This window comes from Melitaea cinxia, chromosome 23 (assembly GCF_905220565.1).
Source record: "Melitaea cinxia chromosome 23, ilMelCinx1.1, whole genome shotgun sequence".
In the NCBI taxonomy this organism is placed as follows: domain Eukaryota; kingdom Metazoa; phylum Arthropoda; class Insecta; order Lepidoptera; family Nymphalidae; genus Melitaea; species Melitaea cinxia.
Genome location: NC_059416.1, coordinates 8029310 through 8047020, shown reverse-complemented (window position 1 = coordinate 8047020; position 17711 = coordinate 8029310). Strand labels below are relative to the sequence as shown.

Below are 17711 nucleotides of genomic sequence, written 5' to 3'. Positions count from 1 at the left end.
CGACCGAATGTGCTTTGGTGCTAACATCGGCGATACATGTGCGATTGTAAGCCCGTGGTACATTTTAATTGAATACGACTTTGTATTGGAAAATTGTTACCAGAAAACGTTTAATTAGATAGGGAATATGATGAGAAAATTATTTGTAAGTAGACTTTATACAATTTTACTACCACATCAATGAAACAAAAAGTAAAATATGCAAATATCCAAAAGTCAGGGTGAATTTTTGTTAGCAAAACTCTCTATAAGAACTTTCTCATTTTTAATGAATACATCTGGAGCTCCAGAAAAAACCTAAGCACATATACTGAAATTCCAAAAGTTTTTCCTCGACTTTTAATTAGATTGGTATAACTAATACACGTTGCTGGTTGGAAATAATTTAAGCAACTATTTAACAACATGAAAGTATTTGAAATTTCAATAAAACGAAATTAGTCGTTGTATCTACTAATAATAATAATAATAATAATAATAATAATAATAATAATAATAATAATAATCTTCTTCCTAGACCATCAAGAAATCATATATATTTTTTTTCCTCTCTCTTTATATTGATTGAAAAATGACAATAATGAGCTGTAATAAAATATTACCCATGATTTACATTGCTTAATACTGCAACAATAAAAAAAATATAATAAACAAAATTTAAAACACTTTCTCCTTCATAAATAAGTTGCGACGTGTAAACTTTACTATAATAACTTTTGTCAGGTTCGAATAAAATAATTAGAAAATAGCCTGAAAATTGAATACGAACTCGATATAGTTTCTGACCAAATCTTTAAATTATAAAGTAGGTACCATTCAGATCTTTCGGAAATAAAAAGTTCATTTAGCGCCACTAAACGCAAATTAAAAAGAAGAAATTTGCCACATTACTTATCTTTTTAAAAAATTCTAATTTTATTACAAAAGCTAAATATTTACAAGAAGATTTCTAGCTTTGTATACTTAGGACACCTTACCTTATAATCCCTATAACAATATCAACTTGCTGAAAACGTTACCATAGTTCAAGATTATGTTTAAGCGTTCTAATATCAAAAACTATTAAATATATATATATGAGTTAACACGCGATTAATAATGACATAATTATCCATAAGAATGTCGAAAAAACCAAAACATTTAATTTTTTTTTTAAATCCTTACTTACACTTAATGGCATAAAATTACAATCAACTTCGTTACCGTGAACGTATCGAGACACCTCAATTCCTATAATGAGCCATTAAAATGGTAACAAAAACAAACATAGCCTTTAAGACTAGTAGTACCGTTTTAGGTCAACTACATTAAAATCTATTCAAATGCAAATTGGTACGAGTATCTCTATAGCCGCAATTTTTTTTTAATTTAATAAGATTAGCTCTTTGTTTATCTTTCTCTTCTTAATTCGTGATTTTACAAATGATTTAAATGTATGTAAAGAATGGTCAATCACGATTCAGCCTGTAACCACCCACGGCTGGGCTATTAGTTCTCTTTCTCCATGTAAAAGAAGGAGCTTAATCTACCACGCTGCTCCACTGCGGGTTGGTGGATATCCCTTCTAGGAATATGACCGCTAAACAGGACCGGCAGTTTAACGTGCTCTCTGAGGTACGGTGGGGAGACCCACAAGGACAGACAAACGGACCGGAAATAAATATTTGTATATACAAATATCCACTCCAGAGAATCGAAGCTGCTATCGCCGGTGTTTAGGCACATACATGGTACACGCACCACTACAATTGAAAGGACACAACCTATACATATAAAGAAAGTACGTCCGTATTTTTTTACATGATAAGTAATCAGCGACATATCGTATACTAAAACCTTATCGATTGGTTCAGTATTTGTCACAGTATAACCGAACGAAAGTAACCGACATAGCCCACAGAATTAGCAAATTGAAGTGGCAGTGGGCTGGCCATCTGTGTCGCAGGACCGATGGTCGTTGGAGCAGACGGGTCCTGGAGTGGAGACCGCGTCTTGGCAAACGCAGTGTGGGACGTTCTCCGGCCCGTTGGACCGACGATCTACGTAAGATTGCCGGTATAGGCTGGATGAGGATTGCGGAAAACCGGGATGTTTGGCGCGAACTTGGGGAGGCCTATGTCCAGCAGTGGACTGCAATGGGCTGAGCTGAACCGAATAAAAAAACCGACTGTCCATTTATTAGTATAGAAGATAATCTATATAAATAAAAAATAATCTTTGATATCTATGTACGTGTATAACATCCTAACGACTGCACCAAATTGAATCAATTTTTTGTATTCGTTATTGATAGGACAATGTTTTTGTAAAAGATTTTTTTTTGTATGAAAAATAAAAAAAAATGTTTTTGTAAAAGAAATAAATAAAAAAAACGATATGTTCAAAAAAAGCATATGGTGTTATTAATTTCGGGTCAGTTTGTTGAACAAAAAAACCGTGTGACACCAGATAGGAACGAAGTTCCTTACCATAAAATAATTATTTCAAGTTCTATTCGAGGTATAAAGAAAATAATTATTAGGTTATACATTTTTATTATGATTTTTTTATCGATAAAAAACTACTTTACAAAATTATCTTTACACCTTCACTTATTTTATTTACAATGATTTATAAAAATATATAACAAGTATCGAATAATATAATAATTAGATCAAAATGCAATAATAATAACAATCATCACATAGACTATACATTAAACACTGTATAGCCCCAACATACATAGACTATACATAAAAATCTTACGCTTTTATTTAACGTTACGCACGTTTTTTGCGCCTAGGATACCCCTCCGCAACGCCCCATAAGGAACTTCGTTCCAATAACATTTCTACGCCTTAATCTCTATGCATACGAATATATTCATACGAGTAAACTTAGAAGCAATTAAAATTACAGTTCTTTTTATTTAAGATTAATATAGCTTTTGCTACCAAACCAGAACAGAAACATTGGAAGCGCTTTGTGGACCCTACCCCCAAACCTGCCTAGTAGTTCAGGTCACCTTACTCACCACAGGAAAACAACACTTACCTACGTATTATTTAGCTATGGTTATTTGTATACTTGAGGTATTTATTCAGTCGGGATGGTCCAGATTTTGAGCAGGATATTTCCTGCTTTGTCCTCCTTTAATAATTGGTAGTTCGTAGCACCAAGCGTCATTAAAAACCTAATAAATAAACCAGGCCATAGTTCTTCTAAGTTCGCAATCAGCTGTTTCGTTATCGTTCAGGAGTACGTTAAAGGCTACCTCATATGTATCCACGTCACGGAGGGTAGCATCCGTTTTGAAGTGATATCTTTCACTCGGTGATATGTGTGGAATGATTAATTAATAAGAAATGTGTCCTCTATTACGTAAGGAATGCGAACGCAATGTACGGCGTTACTTTCTTTTATATAATGGGCAAACGTAGCGGTAATAGATCGGTACCGGTAGTGGGTTCGGGTTCTGTCTATCATTGTTAGTTACTGTACAATAGTTTAGTTTTTTGGAGTTCCTTACTGATTGAATACCATTCAGTTATATCATCGGTAAATCATTTAAAACAATTTTTAATCGTGTTAAACTACATTTAGACTCAACAACAACAATCAACAACACAACAAACAAACAATCTTTGAAACAGAACCAGCCCATTTTTTTTTCATTAGCATCGACTTATAGCAACTTACTGGTATAGTGCAAGTAGCCGCCTTAATACCGGCTGTCGCGGGTTCAATTTCCGCTCAGGCTTTTTTATATGTACAAATACTTGTAATAATAAACCCCTAATGGTAACCTATCAAACAAAACGTTAACATTAATCGTTCTCTACAATGGTTCACAAACTTACAAAAGCGATATACCTACTAATAAAGAAGTTTAATTTCGAATGATAAAAACTTTTTTTTGTTTAGAAAAGGCCAGTGATATAGAAAAATTCAAGAAAGCAATTCAATTAATTTTTTTTTAATTTTTTTAATATGTTGGCTGGCCAACTAATAAAAACTGACTTCAATTAAATTGAACAGTAAATACAACGTAGGTAGACGAAAAAATAGTCAACTAAATACGCATCATGAGAGATAGCTCATAAAATACTAATCGTCTCTCAATCAAATTTAAATAGAACCACATAACAAGCACCATCTCTCGATTAAAAAAAGAATCATCGAAATCGGTCAACCCAGTACAAAGTTATGAGGTAACACAGATAAAAAACACAGTCGAATTGAGAACATCCTCCTTTTTGGAGTCAGTATTAATACAATAAAATTGAAATATCTTTATTAGGACAAAAACAACAAACTAGTCTTTGAAATCATAAGACTTTAACGTAAACAACGAAGAATTTAAAAAAATACAAAATAAAAAAAGCACAAACGTAACATGTTTTTTATTCTACTAGAATACCTTAACACTGCCAGTTCAGAATAAAAAATCGTAATGCTGAATTTATATGCAATAAAGTTAGTTCATTTGTCGGAATTTATAAATTATTATTTATGTGGGTTTTCATTTACTCAACATGCATAATATATTTATTATAGCGTAATAGCTTATATAAGAATTCCACCCACATGCTTATTTTTGAGAAAATAAACAATTGTGTTTGCTCGCAAACGAAAAAAAAAAGTCGAGTTCAATTACATCGATAAGAAATACAACGGTGGTAGACGAAAAAATAATCAAGTAAACACGGGTTATCGATGATAACTCAAAAGCACTTATCAGATCTCAATCATCTCTGAGGTAGGGCACAGCAAGTACTTTCCTGCTCAAAATCTGGAGCAGCCCAACTGGGGTAGTATCTCGACCTTACAGAAGAACAGTTACCATAGCTAAATAAAACTGTTTTCAAGTAGTGTTGGAAGGGGAATTGGGGGATAGTGTCGGGAAGACGCTTGCGATGTTTCTGGTGTTGCAGACGTCTATAAGCTACGGTTACCATCATGAGCTGTACAATAACTTAAGCCGAAACGTACTTGTCAGATCTCAATTAAATTTAAATGAGACCACATGACAATACCACCTTTTGATTAAAACAGAATAATTGAAATCGGTCAACCCCGTCAAAAGTTCTTAAGTAACATTCATTTAAAAAAAAATACATTCGAATTGAGAACCTCCTGCTTTAATTGAAGTTGGTTAAAAAGTAAACACTTATTTATTACTCGACTTTTATTTAGTAATTTAAATTACTACTAATATGTATCAATAATCATTAATTTATAACACATTTTTTTTTATCAAATATTGTCAAATTCTTACCTAAATATTAATATTTTTAAAAGAAAAAACAAAAGCAAAAACGTGCAAAAATTAAATACATAGTCCAAAGCCATCATCTTTTAATAAGTAAAGTCGAATTAAATACAAAGGATTCAGTATTAGATATTGATTTACGACGAGACATCGAACTATTTAGGCCGATTTCGCTTTGATCGACAGCAGAATATTAAACGGAACGATAGTTTGAAAAACGTAAATCAATTAAGCCTCCATTTTGGAAGTATATTAAGCTTGTGACTTTTTACAATCTCTATCGACATATTTTAGTGACTTCACGGAGTAGAAATGAAAAATATTCATGAAATTGCCTTACCAATTAACTTTGTTCTATCTCTAAGCATAGTACATTGTAACGTAGTGGCACCAATCGTCGACACTTTAAGGAGATAGTGGAATTCTTTATAAAATTAAAGGTCATTTAGTCATCTTTAAACCAAAAGTAACAATTGAGTATGGTAAGGTATATTCTTGATATAAGAATAGGATGTAATATTTTTATTAACTATATCCGGATTAGAAAAAAATCTTAAAAATGGAAAAAGTGTATAAATCTCCAATCATCGACACCGAATCTCCAGTAATCGACAGTTACCAATTACCGACTCCCAGTTATCGACTATTACCTATAATGTGTATCTGCCAAATCGCGGCCTCCTTAGTGGGTCGTTAAAATAAAATTAACAGTTTAATAAGTATTCATCACCATTTTTTTCGGAACCATCTGTAAGAACCAATCATCGACACATTATTTCCCAATAGTCGACACTTGTCGATTACTGGTCTCTCGACTTTGTTTAGTTTACTTGAAATATCTACCAAATACGCAAAGTAAGAAGAACTACATTCGCTTGTCAAACGAAAAATGTTTTCAAAAATTATTATCGACCCGTGTCGATTATTGGTAAAAGTCAGTTTATGAAAACCAGTGATCGACACCAACATTATACTAATATCAAAATAACCTTAAACTTTCGTTAGAACAAAAATCGATCGTATAGTTCTTATAATAACCCGTGAAAAACATAAAATCCAAATATGTTAGACTACATTAGTATAATTAATAAAAAAAAATGTACCCACTTCCTTAAGGATTTCACTAGGAAATGTTGTAATTTTCACCGGTACTCCAGGCGCAATCAGTTGTCACACCGTCATTTTCAAAAAAAAAGACGGATATCGCTCAAAAGTCACTGGGAGCCAATCAAAAGTGTGCTATCTATGGTACAGTTTTGCTATATTAAGAAATCGTTTTCCTACTCTTATTTTATTGAATCAAAATATAAAGTGTCGGTTATTGGGTCTTGTCGGTCATTGGTGCCACTACGGTATGTGTTTCTAATTTTATTCTGTAACGTTCTATATTTCCATACTATCCATTATTATAAAAACTAGGTTATTTTGTTTTAAGCCTTGTAGTAAAGTATGAATGTGTTCACTTCATCATCATCACTTCAGCCTATCGCAGTCCACTGCTGGACATAGGCCTCCCCAACTGGGGAAGTTGGAACAAATATTTATGCCCATATTCGCCATGCTGGGCAGGTGGTTTGGTGACCACAGGGCTGGCTTTGCTGCACCGAAGACAGACAGTAGTTGGATGGTTATCCCGACATTGGTCGGCTTTTTAAGTTCCAAGGTCGTAGTGGAACTGTGTTATTCCTTAGTCGCCTCTTATGACACCCACGGGAAGAGAGACGGTGGCTATATTCTTCATTGCCGTTACCACAGAGCAACAGCGATATTTTTATGTTTATCGATAAACATTAAATATTTATTTATTGCCTCGTTTATTTCCTACTCATGTCAATAGCGATTGACGGCCGACACCATTCTCTAGCAATTTACTCATATAGGAATACCTATTTAAAATGATTATTTAAATTTCTAAATGATTATCGACAAGACGACGAAAGATCATCGATTAAAATTATATTGATAGATTGTATATTAATAGATGATTAGATCTGCGAAGACTACCTATTCTTTACACAATTTTAGTACACTTAAATACTCATATACATTTGGAGATAAAGCCATGTTGAATTCTATACGAGTTAACGTATATCCTACTCTACTAATTTTTAAATAATTATGTTTCAGTTTTTGAACGAAGTCAATGGCACATAAACTTACCATCGGCCATAGTCCGTCACTGTCAGATTGTCAATCTAATGCTAAAATACGTCACCGTCAGTTTTTATCGAAATCACGAGAAAATCGTTCTTAAACTAATAAATTGACAAAATACCACGTTTTTCTATTATCTCTTCTTCGTAACACGATAATAATGTGTTCATAGATGTTCGAGTGATCGTATTGTTGTAGTGTTTATGTTTGAATTGTGAATTAAGACAATAATGGCGAATAATCGTATACCGTCGGGTCCTAACACGCCCGGGAGTCAACAGACTCCTACACAGCAAGGTATCAAAATCTTCATTCAAAGGGATTATTCTGAGGGCACAGCGGTCAAGTTTCAGACTAGATTTCCACCTGAATTGGAAGACAGAGTAAGTGAAAGTTTATTGTTTATCTAATGTCAACACGCCTAAATAGTGTCCTTGGAATTAATCTGTACTGAACTCAGTTTCTGATTTGTAACCTGTCATACAATAATTATTTGAACTGTTATTTTAAATGATGCTTCTTTTAAATTTATTGTCTAATCACTATGCTTCAGCCTTTAATATCCCCCTGCTGAGAATAGGGCACTTTTCTATGTAGGAAAAGAATCAGAGCTTAATCTACCACACTGCTCTAATGCAGGTTGGTGGATATATTCCCTTCTATGAGTAACGATCACTGTCAGGTGTACATTATAACAACTGGGACCGACAGCTTAACTGCACAAACGCCCAAACCAAGACAAACATCTGTATGGCCAATACAAATGTTTTTCATGTGCGGGGATAGAACCCACAACTGCCAGCGCAACAACCACAGATCAGTGCTGCGGCTCTAACGTGTCGTCTTATGTGACAATTTATTTATTTCTTACCCAAAAAAAGAGATTCTCTCTCTTCTCTTTTTATATTGAAACTTCGTGCATCTCGTGTGGTTCCATTTAAGTTCGAGAATGAGATTTGACGAGTAATTTTTGAGTTACACTTTATAAAGTGTATTGTATAGGTTTATAGTTATACCTAATAAAGTGTAGTACTATACTAGTTGATGTAAATTAGAGTCAGATTGTATCTTGATATTTATAAAAAATTACATAATTATAATTTTTCTATAACCTCCTTTTACAGATAGATAGACAAACATTTGAATTCACAATGGAGAGATTGAATGAACATTTTGAGATGGCCGAAACAGCGGACTGTAGTACTTATTGTGAAGGTTGCCTTGCTTGCCTCACAGCTTACTTTATATACATTTGTACTGAGACCCACTATGAAAAGGTAATATTTGTTATAAATTATTAATGTTGTTATACAAATTCATTTTGTATCTTTATATAGTGTTATACATATTAACAATCAACAACTTTAGAATAAAATAATTTTACCTAAAAATAGTTAAGAATTTGAACTTTTGTTTATTAATTACAATATTAAGTTTATACTATCGACACCAACAATTTATACTACGCGAACTCGAATTTTCGATAAGTTGGTTTTTGTAAATGAAAACTTAATAAAATGTGTTTTTATATGTAATAACAAAATTGTAAAATTGCAAATAATAAATAAACTATTAAAGATACCAAATTTCAAATAAGTTTCTTAATTAATATAAAAGGTATCACGTTTTCCCTTTTCTAAGCCTCTATTGTAAAGTTAACTTTTATGAGTTAGCTTAGTATAAATTGCTGGTGTTGATATATTCTACTCTACGTATATTGTGAAATAGTAAAGAGATTAAACATTAGTTCAAATTGTTACACAAAATAACACAGTTTTACAGCCTCACTTTAAAGTTTTTTAGATTTAAAATAGTATTTGGATTAATTGCTCAATTCAGCCTGTAATGTTATATTGCTGGACATTGTTTCCGTGTAGAAGAGTCGGATCGGTCGGAGCTTAAGATATTTCATGTCTTTAAATTACTAAATCCTAAATAGTATAAGTTTTTAAACCCTCATGGCTACTACTACCATGCAAAATTGCATTTTCACAGTATGTTGATCATTTTGAGTTCCCATACTTCGCCACTGTTGCAAGTGCTATGGTCATTTATGCACTGTTAAAATAACCAAAACATACTAAATATCTCATTTCACATATTAATCATAGAGCTAATCAGTAATTCTCTAAAACTAGAATAGAATATTTATTTCTAATATTGTAATTTCTAACATTTGCTCTTCATAGAAATAAATACTTAAAAGTTTACATTGTAGTCTAACTTAATTATTTTTGTAAGTTTGTCAATTTTTATTCTTTCTTGATTTATAAAAGATATGTTCTTCTTATTACAGCACTTAAGAAAAATATCAAAATTCATAGCAACACAGAACGAAAGGGTCTATAATCCACGTGGTATACACATAACGGACCCCATACTAAGGGGTTTACGAGTAATAGAGATTACCATTATCGACGTACCAAACTGTCAGAGCCCAACCGGTAATTCAACGAATAATCAATTACGACACACTTGACCACCACACGAAAATAGGGAGTTCTTCATGTAACAATTAAGATATTGGTTTTAATACTGTGGTGCTTTGTTGTTATTTGTTATCAATTTGACAAATATTTGACAAATTCTGTTACGAGTAAGGGGTTTCACATTAATCACATCAGGTTTGAAAGAAGGGAAGGTTACTTAAATCCAAGAAATATCACATAAATATGTGTAATAAGATAACACGTGTGTTTATTTTTCGCTGAACGCGCGATTCCTAAAACAAACATCCTGCAACCTTAACATCAGACTGTTAGAAAATTGGTAAAAAAATTACGTACCTATGGATGACCCTTAAGTGTTGAAATTTGTTGAAATGTAAATAAATTAACATGTGTGTGCTTAGCACCTAAGTTTATTAAAACCAATTCAATTTAATATTAAGAAATGATATTGTATTAGAAGTATTGCTCTTGTGAGAGAACTCCCTTTGCCAAAACGATCTTACGCCTTGTGAGACATTGATAATGTAAATTGTATGACTAGAAGAAGATTTTGATATGTAATTGTAGAAATAAGACGTTATTTCTATCCTTTTTATGTCATTAATGTTAATTTTTTTTTAATACAATTTGAAACTTTCAGATATTACAAGTTACTTGTATAACTTCATATTTTTGGTTACGAGTTTGACGGTCGATTGACAAATTTCTCATTTTAATTTATGCTGTTTGAAATATTCTATTGTAGAAAAAACGTTTTTTATTCCAAAAATGTTTAAAAAAATTGTATACTGGAGTCGAGAGATTCTTGTTGTAAATTAAAAGATGTTTATTGTAAAATAAGTTGTAATATTGTCTTTAAAATAATTATAAGAACTGATATATTTATTAGAATTACCTACGAGAATGTAACGTGAGTGTTGTGTGAATTTGAAGAAATTTAGTAAATGATAAAGAAATTAATGTGTCACATGTTTTTGGAGGAAACTTTATATTAGGAAAGATACATCAAAACATAATCTCATGTTCTTATGTGCTTAAAATATTGCTATCACAAATCACTATCACAAAAATCTGGTTATTTTCACTGGCAATACTGTTGGCAGATTAAAAAACAAATAATACATTAAAAAGAAATTTGTAATATAAGTAGGTGGCATTTATTATGTTAAAATATTTTAGCTAATTATTACTAATATTTATTGGGAATTTATTTTATTGATATTTAAGATAGAATAAATATTATTTAAATGTTAAAGTAAGTTTGTAGTCGTATTTATCGATATATCCTTTCATGGAAAATGTTGTAAGTGATCAAAATTGTATGATAATGTCATTTTTAAACATAATAATATTTCTTTTACTTTTATCCCGTTTTTAATTAGTGTATTTTTTTACCTGAATTCAGAGTTTTTAATGTATTCATTATTTTTGCTTAGTAAATAGGTTAAATAGGGAACCGGTCTGTTTTTTGAAAACTGGGATTTTCGATACTTTCCCTTAACGGAACCGTGATTTCCTAGTTCTTTCACTACTTTCGGTTTTTTTAGTTTTTATTATATAAAATAACTTATTCTTCAAAAGTGTACTGCAATTTGAACAGAATTTGATCACTCATCGTCAGTCTTCACTTCGACATTTTTTTTTTTTCTATTCTCGTTTAGTAGTAATAAATATGTCAAAAATCAGTAAGCATCGTCTTCACGGCTACCGTCAACAATTTTCTTGGTTAAAAGAGATCTTTTATCCTAAATAAGATATTCTAAAAAGAGAAGTAATCTTAACGCTAAGGCTTACCACTAAGTTTTGCAAGAACTAAACTGCTGATAAATTTTAAATACATACTCGTATATATGCAGATATCTCGTAAGGCTATTAGGCTTACAAAGTAGAACCTATGCCTTTTCATGCCTTGAAAAAACAGGAAAGTAACCTCTATCAGCCTCACTAACATCATGACATGAAACAGAAAGCACACAAAGCTAAGCAGAGATTGGAAACTACCATTTGGTAGCTTACAATTTCTGCGTCGAATTTAACTATTGACAATGAGCGAAATGCAGCGCCAGTCATCCGCTGATGTGGACACTAGATGTGTGAGGTGAGTTTTATAAAAAACCAGTTGTAATCTACATTATTTTTATGGCAAGAAGTCTAGTGATCAAATGGTTTACCGCCCATGGTACTGAAAGCTCCTGAATTGATTCTGATAATAATGTACTTTTTCTCAGTTTCGAACAGCATTGATACTACTGTAGGGTTTAATTGTGATTGACGCCATAGAGCAATCGCTATTAGGTAGGTAAGGTAGAGAGTAACACTCGGCATTAATGTCTGAAAGGCCGGATCTGGCATAAAGCTCTAAGCTACCTATCTCTTCGAAACATCATACAAACTGGTAACCAGTTTATTTTTTATAGCACAGATAATGCTTTTTATTCAGGTAGGTGTATATACTTTGGGATGGAAGTGGTAGAGAAGACACAAGCGCGAACGCTTATCGCTTACGCCTCCTTCGTTGCAACACCAAATTTTTAGAATACTCCCCTGATTTTTTTATTATTATTTTTTTTTTTTTTGAATTTTTATTATATATTCTGGCCCTCCGACACATGTTCGCGAAGGCGTTAGTTACTATACTCTTACACTAAAGATCTATTCTCTGTATTCCTCTCGTAATTTCATTCTGTTTACTGATTCTTTCCTTCATCCATCCTTTTTCAAAATTGGTTGATTTCCAACTGTTCTATTATCTCTATACTATCTATATACTAACTATTCTTATTTATTGAATAGACAGGGAAAATGAGGAAACCGGGTAGAGCTTTAATTGTTCATAATGTACAATCACTTCATAGTAACTTACTCTATATTTTTAACTATTTAACATTTTATTTACTTAATACTAACTTATATTTCCTAATAAATTTACTATGGCACGTTTATTTTTATATATTTATATTTTTAGCGCTATCAACAATTTTTTTACCGTAGCGACTTAGTAACTATATATTACATTAAAAAAAAAGTGTGTACCAGCTCCGACATTCGACTGGAGTTTACTCATTCAGATCGACTGTCTAAATATGCAGAAAAAGACTTACTAGTCTAAGAAAAAGATTAATACCAATCAAATGGTAAATAATAGAATCAAATAACGCCATCTATCGATGACACGTCACTTCGAGATGGCGTTATTAGAAAACGTCGTTACACTTTTAGACTACACGATAGATAACGTTACAAGAAACGTAATAATGGGCCGAGCAGTCCAAGAGGATCTGGAAAACAGATTCGAAACACGCAGGGTCGAGGTCGCACGACGGACTCTGCTGGAACTTGAGCCGATGCAAGAACTCGGAGAATCCGCCGTGCTCCGTTAATATCTGAGTGACAAATCTGTCCACATTAATTTTATTGCCCTTGCCCTCATTCTTGCTGCCATCCGTTTAAATTTATAAATCTAAGAGACCATCATCGTCAACATATTCCATGGCCACCAGGAATTCTGACCCGAGATCGATATGCTCCGCGGAATACAAAGATTGCAGCTCGTTGACATAGTTCCACCGTCATATGGTTACCCTAGCTGCCTTCTCTTCAGAATGCGCTGTTAATCTCATAAAGTGGATACCTAGTTTGCATCTCTACTTCTCTCTACTATTATAATCCATACTATAGTACGGGTTGCCTAATTAAAATAAAATTCTCAAAAGTACCGAAATAATCGGGACTGAAATTTGATTTCCCGGTTCTTTTAACTGACCAAAGAATCCGGGACATTCCGGTTCTTTCGGTACCGGAATTTCCCGCTTCTGATTATCCCTATTAGTAAAAAATATAATTAAATTTTAATGCTTGCATGATAAACACTTTCATGTCATTATGCTTAACATATAATTAATACTTATTAATGTCCCGGCATTATCATGAGGTAAACTTTGACCCCTGTTATGACAATGTGATCGTGTAGGTACATTTTACTGAAATAATTATGAAATTCGAGATATTAAATTTCATTTTAAATAACTTGTAATTAAAATAAAAACTAAATGCCTGTTTCACTAGTTGCACTTAACGTTATTTGACACATGACGGTATACAATAGATAAAAGTTTATAAAGTAGTTTTCTTTTTCACCATCAAATTCTTCCTATAATCTGTTGTGATTCTATAAGTTGTACTTTTTTAATTGAAGTGAAAAAGATCCTAATGACCCATTTTACTTTCCCCTTTTTAAGAATATTCGTAACTTATGTGCAGGATAAACTCTATCTACAACCGGTGAAACAGGCCCTAAAATCTATTTCTATATTTAAAAAAAAGTTCGTTTTCTAAGGAAACGTTAAATTTAGAACATTTCGTTCCCGCGAAAACGAATAGTTTTTTTGAATATAGGAATGAAGCTTAACTTGTATCTAATATTAACTGTATCATACCTACACTTGTAATGTCTGTACAATGTATTGTAATGAATTAATAATGTATGATACGTTTTTTTTTTGTTTTTTTTTTTTTTTTTTAACTCCTTTATACAATTTTTAAAGGCTTTTTAAAACAAAACTACAACTTTTTTTCGCAGATTGTCAATAAATAATTGTGTTGGTTCTCAAACAAAAAAAAACGCCTTCAATTTACATCAAAAAATAAGAACATTTTTTTGTACAACTAGGTAAGCAATACCGTAGCTGATAGACGCCAGCAACACCAGCAGCATTGGAAGCACGTTGCCAACCCTACCCCTAAATCCTTCCCAGGAGCTCTGATCAGATTACCACAGGAACACAACACTGCTTGAAAGCAGTATTATTTATCTGTGATCTTTTGTAAGGTCGAGATGCCCCTAACCTGGGTGCTTTAGAATTCGGTTCGGATGCTTCCTGCTGTGTCCTCTTTGTAAAAAGTAGATGCCTACACGATTTGCGAGTGATCAGAAATTTAATAGTATAAGAAGAAAAAAGAAACGTGAAAATCGGTACATCCAGTAAAAAGTTATGAAGAAGAAAAAAAAAATAGTCGAATTGAGAATCTCCTCCTTTTTTTGACAAAAACAAAAAAAAATTAACGCTTGTTTTGTGGAAATGAAAGGTCGTTCGTTACCTTGATACCTATGTTTTTTTTTTTTTGGTTTTTCAAACGTAGATTATTACACATAGTAGTTGATTACACCTATCTCTTCAAGTATCTATTGCTCACGTCCGTAGTTAAACCATACTCGACCAATAAAAATACACGTATATTATGAAAAAAACGGTGACGTGCATGTTCACAATATTTCATCTCTATAATTTTATCATTTACAAACGAAATCGAGCTTTACATTTTAATTTATAGTAACAACAAACTGTGATACTTAAATTTAAAACACTATCCTATTACTTCATTTGCTAAAATATTCTTTTTTAAAATTACAAAACAATTTCGAAACAGTACCCAAATTCTTAAACAGTTCTAAAATCCGAAATAATTTTCTTAATTCCGAAACAATTACTAAATTCCGTAACAATTGCAAAAATCCGAAACAACTGCAAAATTTCGAAACAACTCCAAAATTCAGAAACAATTCGTAAATTACAAAAACAATTCCCAAATATCAAATCAACTTTGAATCGTCTTTCAATCAACAAGACAATAACAGAAATAAACTGAGAACATTTTATATTTCATTTGACATGACTGATCTCCCGCATAATTCTAGGAGAGACCTCGTAAACATAACATTTTATAGCATCTAATTACATTTCGTTATTACTTTGGCGTAGGAAAGAGGGAAAGGGGATGACGACTATGCAGATTCGCGTTGGTGTAACTTAAGAGAGTTTTGCTTGATATATTTAGGAGGAAATTTGATGATATTTCGAAGTCACAATTAATTCTGTAATGAGGCAACTGTTTTTTTTTATGTAAAGGCTTACGTGATTTTTCGAAATTTGTTGAAGCTGGCCAAAGATTACTTAATAGAACTAAAAAATGGCAATCAAATCTAATGACTTAGTAAATAGACATTTATTTTACCTAAATTCATCCCCTAATATGTCATATAAATTTGGATGAAAACGGGCGTGTTGGCTAGTAAGCGATCAACATCTCGCTACAACTCATGACAGCGGTACAGTAACTATAAACCCAAGTCGTTTTGACTACAGTATTGATTTCATATTATGTGTATACCTAATCCATCAGATACTTGCGATTGAGATTGAGATTTTGCTTTTTGATTCTTGTAACAATTTTCTTCAAAGGCAACAAGATTAATTTGAGTATTATAAATAGTATCGGGGATAAAACAATAATTTAAACTACCGTATCAAACTAGCGTTTCGACTGAAACCAAGTGGTTACCATAGCTTATGGATACCTGCAACACCGAAGCTTCGAAAGCGCGTTGCTGACCCTTCCCAAGAGCTATTACTATCCTTATCATACGAACACATTTTTACTATATAATTGTAATATTTGACTGCTCAATGTTTTTTTTTTTTGTAAAATAATTTAACTTAGACATGTACCTACCGCACAGATTTCTCAATTACGTGTCAAAACGTGTCTAAAAACGTATTACTAGTTTATAGGATTAAAAAAACCTTAAAAGAAGTGAAGTGAATTACTTAGGTGCTATTACAAATTAAACGGAGATGGACAACGGGGTCATGACCACTACCTTCACCAGGCAATTATAGGTCAACGTGTCAGATTTACATTATTTTGTTCTTTTTGATGACTATAACTAAGGGAAGGTAAGTTATATCGAATTATCTCGAAAATAATAGTTATATCATAAATCAAAATCAAAAACTATTTTATTTAAGTAGGCTTAAAAAACACTTACGTCGTATTGCAAATTAATGTTTAAATGATAGTTAAAAGGGAAGCGAGCTTTGATTCGGAATGTAGATTCTGCAGAGAAAATTTGGATAGAAAACCAACAGTTACCCTTTTTAAAATGTGTTTTATTTTAAGCACATTGACAAATAATATTTTGATGAAAATGAAGTGAACCCTGTTATTTATAATTAAGTCTATTTTTTCTCACCCAAGTCGCCATAGAAAAAACGCTCTAAGATTACAGTTAAATATTGGAAATCCACTAACCTAAACCATTATTCGTTTAATTATTGTGTAGTGTGTAAGTAAATGTATGTAAGATTATGTCATCGGAGATATGAAACGACTTGATCTATTCAAATCTGATTTATTACTGCTCTCAATCTCAAACATTGTAATGTTGTAATGTAAAAATGTAAAAACATTGTAATGTAAAAATGTGTACATTATTATATAAGTACTTATTAAGAACATACATTTAACATCTATATAACATTTACTTACACACTACAATTGATTGCCTATAAATTGTCTAAGCTATATAAAGACAAAACTTTTGGCCTAGCATTAGAAAAATATGAAAATATCCAGGAAAAAATGATTTGTGTAGATCTTTATGATAGCAATAAATGCAAAGCAAAAAGCAATTATTTGTAGAATTTCTTTGTTTTTTCTCTGATATCATCTCCTAAAAGTACGTAAAAATTGTACTCATCTTACTTCTAATGGCTAATTCTTCACTATATTATAGAGAATATTCGAAACAATATAAAATTGATACTGTCAGCCCCTTTTTGTCGGCTGTGTTTCTTACCAGACACAATTTGATCATTTTTATGCTCCTTACAAAACATTTTAGCAATTCTTTACACGAGTAGAATTTCTTTCTTTATTATGGTAGGTGCTGGAATTAATAAACTTGTTTTGACTTAATTAAATATTTGATGCTTCTACATAGAAATCGATTTACGAATGACTCCAGTCTGGAAGCTGAATCAGACTTATGTTTTAATAAGTATGAAGTTTTGGTGTCA

At 31.9% G+C, this 17711-nt stretch overlaps 1 protein-coding gene across 1 annotated transcript; it reads left to right on the top strand.

The window, feature by feature from the left end:
* The first annotated feature begins 7476 nt into the window (after nucleotides 1–7476).
* LOC123665279 (golgin subfamily A member 7) lies at nucleotides 7477–10093 on the top strand. Its single transcript, XM_045599603.1, has 3 exons — nucleotides 7477–7788; nucleotides 8530–8682; nucleotides 9702–10093. Exons 1-3 carry the CDS (start codon nucleotides 7636–7638, stop codon nucleotides 9882–9884), a joined length of 489 nt encoding a protein of 162 aa, XP_045455559.1. The 5' UTR covers nucleotides 7477–7635; the 3' UTR covers nucleotides 9885–10093.
* The last annotated feature ends 7618 nt before the right edge of the window (nucleotides 10094–17711 follow it).